The 16,800-nt window shown below is 34.5% G+C and overlaps 1 protein-coding gene across 1 annotated transcript; it reads right to left on the reverse strand.

Moving 5' to 3' along the window:
• Positions 1-6,363: 6,363 nt before the first annotated feature.
• Positions 6,364-7,406, reverse strand: Olfr1163 (olfactory receptor 1163). Its single transcript, NM_146644.2, has one exon. It carries the CDS (start codon positions 7,377-7,379, stop codon positions 6,429-6,431), a length of 951 nt encoding a protein of 316 aa, NP_666855.1. The 5' UTR covers positions 7,380-7,406; the 3' UTR covers positions 6,364-6,428.
• Between the last annotated feature and the right edge of the window lie 9,394 nt (positions 7,407-16,800).

Here is a 16,800-nt window from a genome sequence, read left to right on the forward strand (position 1 = left end):
CTCTCGCCTCTCACCGTTTCCTTCCATACAGCTCTGGCCTCCCACTCAGGAACCCAGTTAGTGTGGCCACAGGCGGCTACAGAATGCTTCTGTAGGTCCCTGTATTACCTTTGTAAATGAGATAGTTACCGCCCCCAACCCTGTTCCTCAATCATATCCCAGACCCTTAAAAGAACATAACATAACATATCCCAGACCCTTAAAAGAACATAACACTGTTCAATTATACCATCATCATGTTGGATTTGTTCTTATAAATTAACAGAACATCATTCACCAAGCAGTTGATCTTTAGTAATATTTATTTCCCCTCGATATATTCTGTTGTTCTATTTTGTGGCTTTGTGCCTACATCATTACAAACACTGTAATTGTTGTACAGCTTATAAAACAGCTGAGATCAATCCTTTCTAGTCTTGGGGGATAACCTTATTCTGTGTAGCCCAAATATTTAACAATTCTTTAACAAATGGAGAGTGCAAGTCATATAATATCATAGCCTCTATAAAGTGCTTTAAATCTACCATTTCTGTATGATGGCAGATGCACTAATTATTGGCAGAAACATCATTATTACCAGGCATATCATGCACAAAGACTGGGAAGGCTGTGATGCCTGTGTCAGACCAAGTAAATTTTCTGGTGATGCACTTGGATTAACAGTCTCCAGTTGTACCCGGTACCATTTCCTGCTTTTCCCAGCCCCTAATTGCCACAGTGGTGCTTTGGCTGCCTAGCAGTGAATATACATCGAGCAGGATGAGTGGTAGTTAACATTCCAGCCTATTTTGCTTCCCCTTTTCATCATGCAATATATTCCTAGTTTCAGACGTCAACCCTGAACCTTGTTCTCCTTCCACTGACTCTTTTTGATTCCCAAGAACTTTGAGATCTTTTCCCAAATTCTCTTATGCTTCACCAACCCCGCAATACTCTCTAACATAAGAGAATAGTCAGTGTGCCTCCCAATTTTTTTAAAGAGAGTCTACATGAAAACCATGAAACATAAACAAAAAACACCCTCCAGAAACAATGTAGGAGACCTGCCAGAGGTTTAGCCACTATTTTATCAGCCTCCTTACAAAACATTGCTAACACCTCTTAACATGACCTTTCATACACCACATTTAAAACAGAATTACACACTATGTTTAAGCCTTGCTTAGAAAACTGATAGTTGAAGGAAGCTAAATAAAAAGAATCATTTTTCTATGGGTAATTGGGCACAAGTAGGTTTCTCATTCACTAGTCAATGAGACAACACTTTATATGCTATATTAATGTAGTTTTAACTCAGTGAACTATTAATAATAACTTTTAAGATAATCATTTTTGATGGGGAAGATTTGGTAAGTTCTCTAGGAACTTAAAAGGAGGTAGTAGGAAACAGATAATATCAACATACATGCACAAAACTATAAAGAATAAATAAAATACTATATTTTGAAAAAAAAGATTAATTTCTATGCTCTAGTAACTTTGCAGTATGGGAGTATATTATGGACTTTCAATGTTTTTTTCAAGATTATTCCAAGAGTAATATAAGGTGACATTATTTATGGCAAAAATAAAGAACTCCAACTGGGTTTATCCATATACATTTTCAAAGTTGGTTTTTATTGTAAGAATGATTTGCGGTTACTATGAGATTCTTTTTTATATTTTAAGTTAATTTATTTTTGGTTAAGTTTACTTTTTGACAATTTCATACTTTTACACATTAGAGTTTTGGTAATTCCCTCATCCCTGACAGTCTCATTTTGCCTTCTTTTAAATGGAAAACTTTCTTTTACTTAACATTATAAAGGAACTACAGATAGGGACTGGAAACATGGCCTACCAGTTAAAAGCATTTCCTGTTCTTCTAGAGAATCTTGATTCTCTTTCCAGCACCACTATGGCAGCTTATAACCATTGTTACTCCAATCACAATCTAATGTCTTCTGACCTGTAAACATACCAGGTATGCACATAGTGTACATATAGGCATACAGAAAAACAAATAAATATCTAATAAAATGAATTAATTTTTAAAAACTTATGTAAATACATTTAGATTTAAAGAAAAAAATCTGAAATGACAAAACCAGAAGAAACATCTTAATTTTATTTCATATCTGTATATCTTTGAAGTCTTCCATCGAAACATCAATATGTCCAAGACTGAAAGCCTTAAAACAAAAGAGTGTATGAATTAATTGTTCTCAGACATGAATGCTTTCAGTTTTCCAAGTATTTCTTATCCAAAGACTTCTATGATTAGCCTACAAAACACGTATGTCAAATATTCACTTCGTAAAACTCAAACCACTCATAAGTATAAGTTGCTGATCTCTGATCCCATTAATTTAGGTAATTTAAACTACTACCATATTTCTATGTTTCTTTTTTCTGTCAATCCACTTTGTATTGTGCTTCCACTTATGATTCATGAAAATTGTAACCATCATATTTCCTTTTTGACACCATTTCTCTTTGTAGTTGTCTTTCCTGGAACTTGCTCAGAAAAGCAGGCTGGCTTTGAACTCGGAAATCTGCTTAAATATTCCACTGGGGCTCTGGGAATAAAGGTGTGTGCCTATACTGCCTGGCTAAAGTGTAATCACTTGTAAAATAAAGATTATTTGAACACCTTTGACAAAAAATTGTTACCCATATGATATTATTGTCAGTCTCATTAAATATGTAATTCATGCTTAATTTTCTGTATTTGAACCTCAAATTCCTTTTTCTTTATATTATCAAGAGTCAAACTAGCTCAATTAATAACTGTGTTATCTGCATTCTGAGATAGGTTTGTACATTACATCAGATATATATATTTTGGCAAATTTGGGAATGGAAAAGATCAAACATTTGTAGCTCATTCTTACTTGGGCTCTTGTGCTGGTTCATTTGGTATTAATTTTGTCTTTGAAACAGTCATTTAAAATAGATAGTGAGATGAAATACTTATAAATTTGAGTGAATTTTTAAATTTCAGTTAGGCAAGAGTTATTCACAACTGCTCCTATGTGTCACATACATGGAGGTATGTGAAAAGAAATTTCATGTCCCACTCTGATCAATAGATTCAGGTACAGGCAAAAATGAAAATTTCATTTTTGAATGATGAAGCTGTTATGCAATTATTTTACTACACATTGAAATTATTATTAAAACTGATTATTAAATGAAAACGTTCAAATTGTATTTGTCTGATTCTACTGTTTATACTCACTGATTCTCAATTTCCTCTTCCCATAATGTGATGAAATCTTTTTTTTTTTTTCCCTTTTTTTTTTTTTTTCAGACAGGGTTTTTCTGTGTAGCCCTGGCTGTCCTGAAACTCACTTTGTAGACCAGGCTGGCATCAAACTCAGAAATCCACTTGCCTCTGCCTCCCAAGTGCTGAGATTAAAGGCATGCGCCACCACGCCCAGTTTGGGGGTGAAATCTTAAGGTTGATTTAAAAACAGAAAGTATAAATATTGGTGTTTTGTTAAATTTTCATAAGAATGATCAGCATGTAGACATACTTAGTAGGGACCAAAGGTTTGTTATTCATCCATTATTTTATCATTTTTAATACCAAAGAGGGTTGAAAATATTATGCCTTTAAATCAACTATAGAGAATGTTCACTTTTATAGAAATTTTAATCTATAACTAAATATACCAATTTAAATTACTGTTTTTATATCCTTTGAATTATCACTAGTTGTTGAGTGTTACACTATCCATGATTCATTTGTAATGGTTAATAATTTAGACTAGAACACAAATCATTTACCCAAAGACCTTTAGTTCTATTTTAAAGGAAAGTATTGGTGAAATCCAGAATAATTTGTGATTAAAGATATTAATCTCTATTTTTTATGAGACTTATTTTGAGGGCCATTACATTCAAGGAAATTCCTAAATATGCTTGAGAGTAAATTATCTGTGCTTAAGTTCTTCACATTTTGAGACCTAACTCTTCCAGTATTTTGGGGACCCTAGCCTATAATTATTTATCCCTTAATGTAATCAAATGTTATTCCATATATATTTATTGTTTTTTCAGTTTTAATATTCAATATTTGACACATTTTTCATAATGTAATCTCTCTTACATGTCTTGATTTTACGTATTAAAAAATGAAACTTGCAATTTTGAAAAAAGGCTCTGTTGTTAAGAAAGTTGTTAATTTTTTTATAACCCCTGGGTCAAAATCCCAGAACTCAAACAGTGGCTAACAATCACCTGTACGCTCTGTCAACTTTGACTGGTACCAAGAATGAGCATGGTATAACATCTATGCAAAACATTCATAAACATAAAGTAAAATAATAAAATTAAAAATTAAAAAACAATTCACCTGGAAACAAAAATCTAATATTTAACCATTTTCCTATTTCCTTTACTCCTTGGTAGTAACCAAAATTTTATTCAATCATCTTGTTATTGAATTTTACTTACATTGGTGCTATTAGACATGTTTTTAGATGTTTTTAATGTTTCTGTAAGTTTGTTACTTTAGCTCTGGGAGATATGATTAGGACTATATTCCTGTGTTCCTAGACTCTGACTTTTGAATGTATGTCAGATGATATGAATTTAACATTGGTGGCCCTTCAAATAGTCTCATGTGAAGACTAAATCTTGTCACACTTCTGGAATGCATAAAAATGTTTGTTTCCTTACCACCATATCTAAAACACTTGTTTTAGTTATTTTTTCATTGCATGACAAAAGACAATGAAAGAGAAAACTTACAAAAGAAGGCGTTTATTGGGAGCCCACAGTTTAAGAAGGTTCGAATTTGTGACCATCATGGTGAGAAACATGGCAGCAGAAAGCTGGAAACGTGCTAGAAAAGTAGCTAAGGCACACATTTGATCTGAAAAGTGGAAGAAGAGAGAGAGAGAGAGAAGGCAAGAAGAGGAAGGAAAGGGAGGAGAGAAAGGGGAGGAGGAAGAGGAGGAGGAGGACTCAAGGCTTTTGAACCCTCAAAGCCCCCTCTGAGTGGCATAATTCCTCCAGCAAGACCCTATTTTCTAATTCTTCCCAAACATTTCTAGTAACTGGAGACCAAGGATTCAAACACATGGCACTATTAAGGTTATTTGTGTTCAAGCCTTCACAGCTGTGTCATTAAAGTTTTGGTTTGCAACTATTCTTACAGAAAAGAAATGGTAACACATATATGCTTTTATTCCATCTTTATGATGAGAAACACCTACTTTAAAATGACTATTGTACGTAAAAATCTAAGTAATCTTATATCAATATTTATGTGCAAATGGCATTTTCACAGTGTTTAGTCATTTTTATTAATGCGTTAATGCTCATTGCATGGAACTTAATGGTTAAACTTTGGCACTTAGTTTTTGGAAAATAAATAAAATATTGTATAAAACTATTTCATCCAAAGTGATAATATTTTAAAATAGATATTTTATAATTCATGTTAACTCATGTAATGTTTTCTTATCATTCAAATTTATTTTAATTCATGGAATTTTTACTACCAGGTATTTAGGTTTATTCACTCACTCATATAAACAATGAAACATAAAAAACAGAATATGATCTGCAAATATTTCTGAGTAATTATTTGTTTTTTCTTTTCATGAATTACTATACATGATGCTTCTAAGTAATTTGATAAATTATTCTAGGATTGAAACTTTTTCTCAATAATATCTAAGTGATATCTTAGAAATAAAATCATTTAAATATTTTTTCTTTCGGAAACACAGAGCTAGTGTCCATGACATCTATCACTCAGTGTCTAATAATTGCTTTATAGAAGAGGAAGTAGATATTCAATTTGTAGAGTTTACTTTTAATTTTAAATCATGACAACCAGTTCTTTTTCCATTTCATTAGATATTTGTGTCATATTCAACCAAAGACATGCAGGTATTGTTTTGATGCAAGCCTCTCAAAAGAGTGATTGTAGAGTTCTGTGTACTCTATATACACCATTTGTAAAACATTAAGAATGAAATTAATATATGATGTAAAGATACTTCCATGTGCTTTAATAATGTAATTTAAAGGCAAACCTCTATTAACAGTGACAAAATTTCCCTGAAGTTAACATTCAGAAGTACTCTGTCATGCTTATAACACAACCAAACAAGATTTCTTCATTTTTGTGTCAGTTATTTTCACTCCTTCAGAAGAAATTACATCCTGATATGCTTACTAATTTCTTATTGTTATTATTATTATTATCATTGTCATCATTATTTTTGTAAATGGACTTGAAATAAACATCATGCACCAAAAGATTTTCCATTTCCTCTAAAAAGTATCCAAATTTGCCTTCATTTTCTGAGTTGAATTTTACTGACTATGCATCATACCAATCAATATAATTCAAGCAAATATGTATCATGGTAGAGAGAAACAGCCAGTGTTCTAATATTATATTTGTTTTGGACATATTTTAAGATGGCTCAGTGAAGTTGGAACTTCAGTGAAGTGCTCACTAATTTCTGAAAAACCTCTTTCACATCCTTGTTTCTCAAGCTGTAGATAAGAGGGTTAAGCAAGGGGTTGACAACTGCATAAAAGACCGAGGCTACTTTGACGGCATTCCTAGAATTTTTGGAGTTCGGTACACAGTACAGGGAAAGTATGGTTCCATGAAAAATAGTGATGGCAGTCAAGTGGGAGGCACAGGTAGAGAAGGCTTTGCGACGTCCACTAGCAGATTTAATTTTTAATACCGTCACAAAAATTAACACATAAGAAGTGAGAATGATCAGGAGTGTACTCACTTCATTGAAGGTTGCAAAACAGAAGAGTAGCAGGCTGGGAATGTGTATATCAGAACTAGAGACAACAATGAGGGCAGTATATTCACAGAAGAAGTGGTTGATTACATTAAATCTTGAAAACTTTAGCTGCAGAGCATAGCAAAGGAGAATCAATGTTTCAAAGGTACTCCAGATATATGACCCAGTCACAAGCAGGATGCACAGCCTCGGTGACATGGCCACAGTATACAGCAAGGGATTACAGATGGCCACGAAGCGATCATAAGCCATAACTGCTAGTAAGTAGGACTCAGACACCAGAGCCACACAGGACAGGAAGTACTGCAACATGCAGCTGAAGTAAAGTATAGTTTTATCAGCCAGGACCAAGTTTTCAAGCAGCTTGGGTGTGATGATGGTTGAGTAGCAGAAGTCAACAAAGGAAAGGTGGCTAAGGAAGAAGTACATTGGAGTGTGGAACTTGTGGTCAATATTGATGAGCACTGTCATGCCAAGGTTTCCCACTACAGTGATGATGTACATAAAGAGAAAGATTAGGAAAAGGGGAATCTGAAGGTTAGGGTAGTCTGTGAAGCCCAACAGGACAAAGTTAATCTCCACACTCACATTTATTTCCAGTGGCACCATAGTGGACAGCTGAGACAGAAGACTTGCCTGTTTAATACAAAATCATGTAAGAAATATCAAATATTTTTAAATAGCATTATAAAAGTCCATTTTAGTTTGGTTATTTGCACAAATCAAACCATTGTGATTTTTTTATTACAAAAAATAGAAGATTAGAGAAATCGAAGAGAAAATATGTAAACAGTGCCATTTGGCCATATTTTGCTTTATAATATCTCTGAGGCATAGGCATACTCTGAAAAGGGTCAATGCTTTCTTTTGTAATTATTGCCAATGATTGAGGCTTTTCCTGTATGCATTTATTTTGCTCCTGAATACTATTGTCTCTGGCTTAAGAATTTAACATAAAAAGAAAAATCAAAGGGTATCTTATTACAATGTCAGGCAAAAGACATTTTCACAGTAGCAAAAGAAATCTGAATAAACTCACTTGTTACAGAGACAGTCAGCATACTTCTGGTGCTCTGTGAATCTAGAAAGCAGAAAGAGAAAATATTTTATGTTTACCTGATATCTCTGGGGACTAACCCTAGAGAAAATTCAAAACAGTATTCCATACAGGCTCAAAGCAGGTAATTACTATGAGTAATAAATCTCATCTTGAAGAATCTTTACTTTAGTAATGAGACTTTCCTTGAAATTACAAAGGAAATCCTGCATGAAGTTCACTCTTCAGCACTATTAGTCCATAATTAAGACATTTTCTGTCACTGGCATCAAAATAACATCCAAACATTCACTTTCTTCTGCTAAACTTAGTATACCTCTTTTGATTTTATAAAAGAGTATATAGGAATTTAAGGCAAATAATTTAATCATTTTTAAATAAAAAGTTGTAGATTGTGTGTAATACATGAAGCAAAAAAATTTCTCTGATTATTCAGTGTATCATGCAAGCCACCATTTTACTTGGGCCCTCTAATTCAGCATGAATGACATCTTGTAGGAAACATTTGGCAGATAGAGATTGCTCATAACATTGGGTAGACCTCACAGTTATGTGTTAAATAGATCTTCAAAATTGTCAAGAAATACAAATCTCTCTTAAGATAACTTCTCTGTTTCTTTTTTTTTTCAGTCAAGCATTTCTCCTTTTATTAAAATAGCTTTTATCTCACATTTTATCTCCTTATTATGGCTTCATCTTCTCTTCTTACCTCCAGCTAACCTTCCCTTACATCTGGATCTGCTTCCATCTTTGTCTCATAAGAGAATACTCTTCTAAGGGATCGAAATAAAATATCTGATAAAATAAAAACTAGTACATTGAAATAGTATACAACAAGCAGAGGAAAAAAATTCCCAAGAAAACACACAAGAAACAGATATAGACACAGAGCTCCACTCATTCACAAACTCAGATATTATAGAATAACACAAATTGGAAGCTGTAATGTATGCACTAATGACCTACAAGCTAAAAAAGAGAGATAAAGTATAATCAAAATAATGGTGTTTAAGGCCTCACAGGACTGTATGAGATAAGGAATATCCAAGGATGTCCTTGAATTCATTAGATGTTGTCAATCTACTGCTGGGCATGTGACCTCCCACAGTCACTTCTCACATCTGCATCCCCTTCTTCTCTGAGTGAGTGGAGGTTTGAGCTCAGTATCAGTCCACTCACTCTGGCACATCAAGTCTCTGCAGGCCTAGGTGCCTCTTCTCCCAGAAGCAAGACAGTTAGGGGAAAGGATACCACAAGCATGAACAAATTTAGGCACAGCCTGCTGTTCCATTTGTGAGGGACTTACAAGGTGAGCAAGCAGTTCAACATCTTCTCCGAGCTTTATTTCATATTCCCGGAGATAATTTGAATATGGAATAACATAATAAAGCCTGATTTTCAGGTGACTTCTCATGTATACTAACGCCACACAAAACTGCAGAGTGGCAAAACTCTAGTCCTATTGAACAATGGTCCTGAAAAATACCAGGGAAATTAAAGTTTTTAATGCTATGTGAGTAACAATTAAGGAAAATGAGGCCATGGAATAGAAAGGAAGTAAGGAGGGAAATTATGCTATTATATTATATCTCAAAAAAATTAAAAAATCATGCCTGGAGCATTAGGATCATATACAAAACACAATTTTCAGATAATATCAAAAGCAGTTATATAGATGTGTGCAATGCTAGCCTCAAAATACACTGCATACTTACAACCTACAAACAATATATCATGACATATTCCTATTGATTATTAAGAAGCAGAAGTTATGCAATCAACATAAATGTTGGATCTTCTATTCCTATGTTTGTCATTATTGAGTTGATAAGAATTTTTATAAAGAAACAATGTATTGGAGTAGGTTAAGACACTTATCTACCAAAGAAACAATCCTTCTCCTACAAGAAGAGTGATAAGCACATTAAGTTATAATAATCATCTTTTTTCTGACCCAAGAAATGTGAAGATTCAGAAGTAGAGGTACCTAGATACACTATCTATGCTATATTCTCTTTCTGTAGTCACAACTGAAAAAATATATAGAAGCTACTGAGACTCAAAGGTGTGTGTGATACTCCTTGAAAAGATATGGTGTCACAGCACACAGCCCTACAAGCCTGCTGATGAGTATCAATGGACGCTTTTGCTCTAATGTCAACCTATTGGTTGTAAAGTAATAGAACACCAAGTGAAGTTATCACACTAGCCAAGAATTCACAGACTGGGGAAGAATCAATTTGGTTTTAGGTATTTTCTCATAACACAGTTAAAATAGCTATGTTAAAATTACAATTATAAGAATGAGTTGCAGTATGCATAGTTAATGTAAAACCAAATCCATATACTTCCAGCTGAGTTTGTGGCTGCAGATGTGACACTTGTAGGAGGAAACTGGAGCTTATTTATATGTGCACATATATACATAGAGCCAAAGTATAAATCAGTATGAGATCATTTCTTGTCATTACCAAATTTTAGGGATTTTTTAAAATTCAGATATCAAAGTATATTTTACCATTTAATTGGGTATGATTTGTTTGATTTTGTTTGTTTTGTATTGTGTACTTTACATCAAGGCCTCTGTTTCTCATCCTCTTCTCTAACTCCCAAGTCTTTCTATCCACCCCTTCTCCTCTTCTTTTCTTCTTTCTGTTTTTTTTTTTTTTTTGAGATTTATTTTATGTACGTGAGTATATTGTCACTGTCCTTATACACACCAGAAGAGGACATCAGATCCTATTACAGATGGTTTTAAGCCACCATATGGTTTCTGGGAATTGAACTCAGGACCTCTAGGAAGAACACTCAGTGTTCATAACCTCTAAGCCATCTCTCCAACCTTCTGCTCTTCTTTTCTGAGAGAGTGGAGGTTACCCTGGCTGTCCCCCCTACCTTGCACATCAAGTCTACAGATCTAGGCACTTCTCCTACTGAAGCCAGGTAGTTAGGAGAACAGATTCTATACACAGACAACAGCACTTGGAATAGAGCTTGCTATGGTTATCAGGACCCACATGAAGACCAAACTGTACATATGCTGCATGTAGAGGACTCCTGGTCCAGCCCATGTTCAGTCTCTGAGAGGGCCTAAGTGTCCAGTATAGTTGATTCTGTTGTTCTTCCTGGGTAGTTCTTATCCTTTTCAGTGCCCTCAGTCTTTCCTCTAACTCTTCCATAAGAGTCCCCAAGCTCCATCAAATGTTTGGCTGTGGGTCTGTGCATCAGTCTGAGTCAGCTACTGGGTGGACACTCCTAGAGGATAGCCATGCTATCTTGTAGGCAGGATAAATTTTGGTTGAAAGTTTTGTGGGTAGGTTGGGGTACCTATCTCTCTACTGTGGTTTTTGCCTGTCTACAGGAGGTATCCTATACAGGTTCCATATCTATACTGCTCTGAATCTTACTTAAGTTCACTCTCATTGATTCCTGGGAGCCTCCCCATTAGTGTTTCGTCATATTCTTGAGATACCCACTGAACCTCCTCCCCACCAGTGCAGATAGCCTTTCATTCTCATGGCCCTCTGGCTGTCTCCCCTGCCTCTCACCCCACTTGATCCTGAAACCATTCCCATAAGCCTCCACATCTCTTCTGCTACTCAGTTACTTCCCTTCTTCTGCCACCTACCACTATTATATTCCCCCTCTTGTGAGTTTCTTGAAATGAGATTCAAGTAACCTCACTTGGCATTCCTTCTTGTTTAGCTTCTTGGGGTCTGTAGAGTGTAGTTGGGTATACTGTATTTTATGGCTTATATCTACTTATAAGTGAGTATATACCGTGCAAGTCCTTTTAAGTCTGGCTTATCTCATTCAGGGTGATATTCTCATGTTCTACCCACCTACCGGCAATTTTATGATGTGTTTGTTTTTAATAGCTTAATAGTATTTCATTGTGTAATTTTATCACATTTTCTTTATACAGTTTTTTAGTTGAGGGACATGTAGGTTGTTTCCAGTTTCTGGCTAATAAATTTGCTAAGAACATGGGTGATGAAGTGTCAGTGGTATAGTGGGGTATCATTTGGTTATATGCCCAGACATGTTATAGCTGGATCTTGAAGTAGAACTATTTCCAATTTCTGAGAAACAGCCAAATTGATTTCCAAAGAACTTGAACAAATTTACACTCCATCCAGCAATGGCGTATTTCCCTCATTCCACATCTTATCCAGCATGTACTATCTCTTGTGGTTTTTGTTTATTTGTTTCTTTCTTACCTAGTCTGACTAATGCAGGGTGAAATCTTATAGTTGTTTTGATTTGCATTTCCATAATGACTAAGGACTTTAAACATTTCTTTAAGTGCTTCTCAGCCATTTGAGATTCCTTTGTTGAGAATTATGTTTAGCTCTGTATCCCATTTTGAGAATTAGATTATTTGTGGCTTTGGCATCTAACTTCCTGAGTTCTTTATTAGTATTCCCTTACAGAGGCTTTTTTATTTCTTGAGGTCCCATTCACCAAATGTTGATCTCAAAGCCTGAGCCATTAGTATCTTAGGAAATTATCTCCTGTACCAATTAGTTAAAGGATATTCCCCAATTTCTGATCTATTAGATTTAGTATGTCTGGTTTTGCATTGAGGACTCTGATCCACTTGCACTGAAGTTTTGTGAAGGGTGAAAGATAAGGATTTATTTGTATTCTTCTACATGGAGACATACAGTTAGACCAGCACCGTTTGTTGAAGATGTTTCCCTTTTTTTCATTGTATACTTTTGCTTCTTTGTCAAAATTCAAATGTCTGTTGGTGTATTGGTTTATTTCAGGGTCTTTGATTTGATCCCATTGATCAACATGTCTTTTTCTACATCAATACCATGTAGTATTTATTACCATAGCTCTGTAGTACAATATGAGATCAGGGATGGTGATACCTCCAGAAGTTTTTTTGTTGATTAAGATTGTTTTAGCTATCTTGTTTGTTGTTGTTGTTGTTGCTGTTGTCATTTTCCATAAATAGATGAGAATATCTCTAGAAAAGTCTGTAAACAATTGTATTGGAATGTTAGTAGGGATCACATTGATTCTGTTCATTGCTTTTAGTAAGATGGCCATTTTCACTATGTTAATCATACCAATCCATAAGCATGGGAGATCTTTCCATTTTCTGATATCTTCCTCAGATTCTTTTGTCAGTGACCTGAAGTTCCTATCATATAGGTCTTTCACTTGCTTGGTTAGATTTATACTAAGATACTTTATATTATTCAAGGCTGTTTTGTTTCCCCAAATTAGTTTCTCAGCTGGTTTATCATTTCTACAAAGATGGGCTACTACATTTTTGAGTAATTTTGTATCCAGCCACTTGCTGAGGTTGGTTATCAGCTGTAGGGGATCTCTGGTAGAATATTTGGGGTCACTGACATATACTACCATATCATCTGCAAATAGCAAAATTTTGACTTCTTCCTTTCAAAAAGTATTCCTTTGATCTATTTTAGTTGTCTTATTGGTCTAGCTAGAACTTTAAGTACTATGTTAAATAGACAGGGAAAGAGTGGGCACCCTTGTCTTGTCCCTGATTTTAATGGAATTGCAACAAGTTTCTCTCCATTTAATTTGATGTTGGCTATTGCCTTTCTGCAAATTGCTTATATAATGTTTAGGTATGCCCCTTAAATCTCAGAACTCTCTAAATATTTTAATATAAAGAAGTATTGGATTTAGTCAAAGGATTTTTCAGAATCTAAGGATATGATCATGTGATCTTTTTCTTTCATTTTTTTAAAATATGGTGGATTATATTGATGGACTTTTGTATTTTGTACCATCTTTGCATCCCTGGTATGAAACCTAAATGGCCATGGTGTATGTTGTTTTTGATGTGTTTCTGGATTGGTTTTGAGAGAATTTTATCATTTTTGCATCATTGTTAATAACAGAAATTGGTCTGAAACTCTCTTTCATTGTTAAGTCTTTTTGTAGTTTAGGTATCAGAGTTACTGTGGCTTCACAGAATGACCTTGGCGGTGTTCCTTCAGTTTCCATTTTGTTGAATAATTTAGGGAGTATTGATATGAGCTCCTATTTGAAGGTCTGGTAGAATTCTGCATTAAGCCCTGGGCTCTTCTTTGGTTGGGAGATTTTTATGACTTATATTTCCTTTGTGACTACAGGGCTCTTTAGTTTACCTAATCTTGATTTAACTGTGCTAAGTGGTATCTGTCTAGAAAATCATCAATTTGTTAAGATTTTCCAATTTTGTGGAGTAAAGCCTTTGAAATAAGATCTAATGATTCTCTGAATTTCCTCATTGTCTGTTTTCATCTCCCCCTTTTCATTTCTGTTTTTATTCATTTGTATACTGCCTTGTTCTCTTTTGGTTAGTTTGGCTATGGGTTTGTCTATTTTGTTGATTTTGTCAGAGAACCAGGTCTTGGTTTCATTTAATCATTGTATTGTTTTCTTTGTTTCCAATTTATTTATTTCAGCTCTGTTTTTCATTATTTACTGCCTTTTGTTCCTCTTTAGTGTGTTTGCTTTTTTTTCTAGAGGTTTCAGGTGTACTTCTAAATTGCTGGTATAAGAAATTTCTGATTTCTTTTGGAAGGCACTTAGTGCCTTGAACTTTCCTATTGGCACACCTTTGATTGTACCTCATACATTTGTATATGTTGTGCCTTCATTTCATTGAATCATAGAAGGTCTTTAATTTCTTTATTTGCATGTGGTGGATGCAACATTTTGTGTCCATGTATGTACATGCACATGTATGGTAGTGTGGAAATCAGAGGCTGAATTTAGTTTTCTTCCTCAATCATTCTCCAACAATTATCTTTAAACTGATTTTTTTTTCTCTGAACCCAGAAGTCTTTGAATTGGCTAGGTTGCCTGTTCAGCAAGTCTATAGATTCTTATTGTCAAGTCTCCTTAGTAGAAGAGAAACCTGCTCCACCTTTAACTGGATGTGTTTTATCTGAATTCACATCCTCATGTTTGCACAACAATCATATTTATATTTTATGGTATCAGCTAATAAAAATTTACTAATAATTTTAATGTAGATTAATTTGATCTCATTCATTGTTTAATTAGCTATTAATTACATTGTATCTAAAAAATCTGCAACCAAGTTTGAAAATACTCTGCTTATTACTTATGCTAATATTTTATAGCCTATATGTTTATAGTCACCTACCATATATTTAATTAGATTCAAGTATATGTTGGAGTATAATATAAAATAAAAATTATTATTTTCATTAAGGATTATATGCTTCACTCCTAACCATATACCCAGAAAATGCTCCAACATTTAATAAGGACACATACTCCACAATGTTCATCTCAGCCTTATTTATAATAGCCAGAAGCTGGAAAGAACCAGATGTCCTTCAACAAAGGAAGGGATACAGAAAATGTGGTACATTTACACAATGGAGTATTACTCAGCTATTAAAAACAATGAATTTATGAAATCCTTAGGCAAATGGATGGAACTAGAAAATATCATCCTGTGTAAGGTAAACCAATCACAAAAGAACACACATCGTATGCATTCAGTGACAAGTGGATATTAGCCCAAATGCTTGGAAACCCAAAATACAATTCACTAACCACTTGAAACTCAAGAAGGAAGGCCAAAGTATGGTCTTTGATCCTTCTTAGAAAGGGGAACAAAATACCCATGGAAGGAGTTAAAGAGACAAAGTGTGGAACAGAGACTGAAGGAATAACAATCCAGAGACTGCCATACCTGGGCATTCGTCCCATATACAATTACCAAACCTAGACAGTTTTGTGGATACCAACAAGTGCTTACTGAGAGAAGCCTATTATAGCTGTGTCCAGAGTGGCTCCACCGGTGCCTGATAAATACAGAGGTGGATCCTTGAAGCCCTTCCATTTGGCTGAGCACAGGATTCCCACTTCAGAAGCTAGAGAAAGGACCCAAGGAGCTGAAGGGGTTAGCAGTCCCATAGGAGGAACAACAATATGTATCAATCAGAACCCCCAGAGTTCCTATGGACTAAACCACCAACCAAAGAGTACAAATGGAGGGACCCTTGGCTCCAGCCACATATGTAGCAGAGGATGGCCTAGTAGGTCATCAATGGGAGGAGAGGCCCTTGGTCCTGTGAAGGCTCAATGCCCTATTATAGGGGAATGCCAGGATCAGGAAGCAGGAGAGGGTGAATTCTGAATTTGTGAGCAAAGGGAGGGAGGAAGGGATAGGGGGTTTTCAGTTGGGAAACCAGGTAAGGGGATAACATTTGAAATGTAAATAAAGAAAATAACTAATAAAAAAAGGGAAGAAACAGAGAAAATGAAGAGATATATGGCTCTTATACAGGGCCTGATTAGAACACTCTTTCTCATATCTTGTTTCCCAGTAGAGACACTTTAAGAAACATTTAATCTTTGATATTAAAATATAAAATAATGTACAAATACATTAGAATCCTTTTCAAATTGATATTTTCCATTTCCCACCATCAATTTCTAGGTTTTATTTTATTTCGGAGATAATTAAATTACAATAATTCTCCATTCCTTTTCTCCCACCAATAGCCTCCCAAATATGGGTATTCACTACCCATCAAATCTACAGCTTTTTAATCTATTTTTGTATATATCTTAGTATATGTAATATATATTATGCATACACATTCCTAAGTATAACTTTTTGATTTTGTGTGGTGTTACTTGTATGTATAAGTTTTGTTCTGAGTATTTGAAATAGGAATTCCTGAGTAAAAACCTTTGAATATATTGCTGTTTTTTTTTAAACAGAAATTATAGGAGAATCAGGATATGTAAAACTAGTAATACCACTAGCATAAAAATCTATAATCTGCACAATATAAGGTATAGGCCAACTGTGTTGCATTTCTAATGTAGAACTGAAACTTGAGTTTATGACACAATTAACTATTTCAAACTCAAGCTAGAAGACATATTCAATATGCAAAATAACTTTTTTATTTTATTTTTTTTATTTTTTTTGGCTTTTGTGGGTCTGAGTAC

This window comes from Mus musculus, chromosome 2 (assembly GCF_000001635.26).
Source record: "Mus musculus strain C57BL/6J chromosome 2, GRCm38.p6 C57BL/6J".
Classification (NCBI taxonomy): domain Eukaryota; kingdom Metazoa; phylum Chordata; class Mammalia; order Rodentia; family Muridae; genus Mus; species Mus musculus.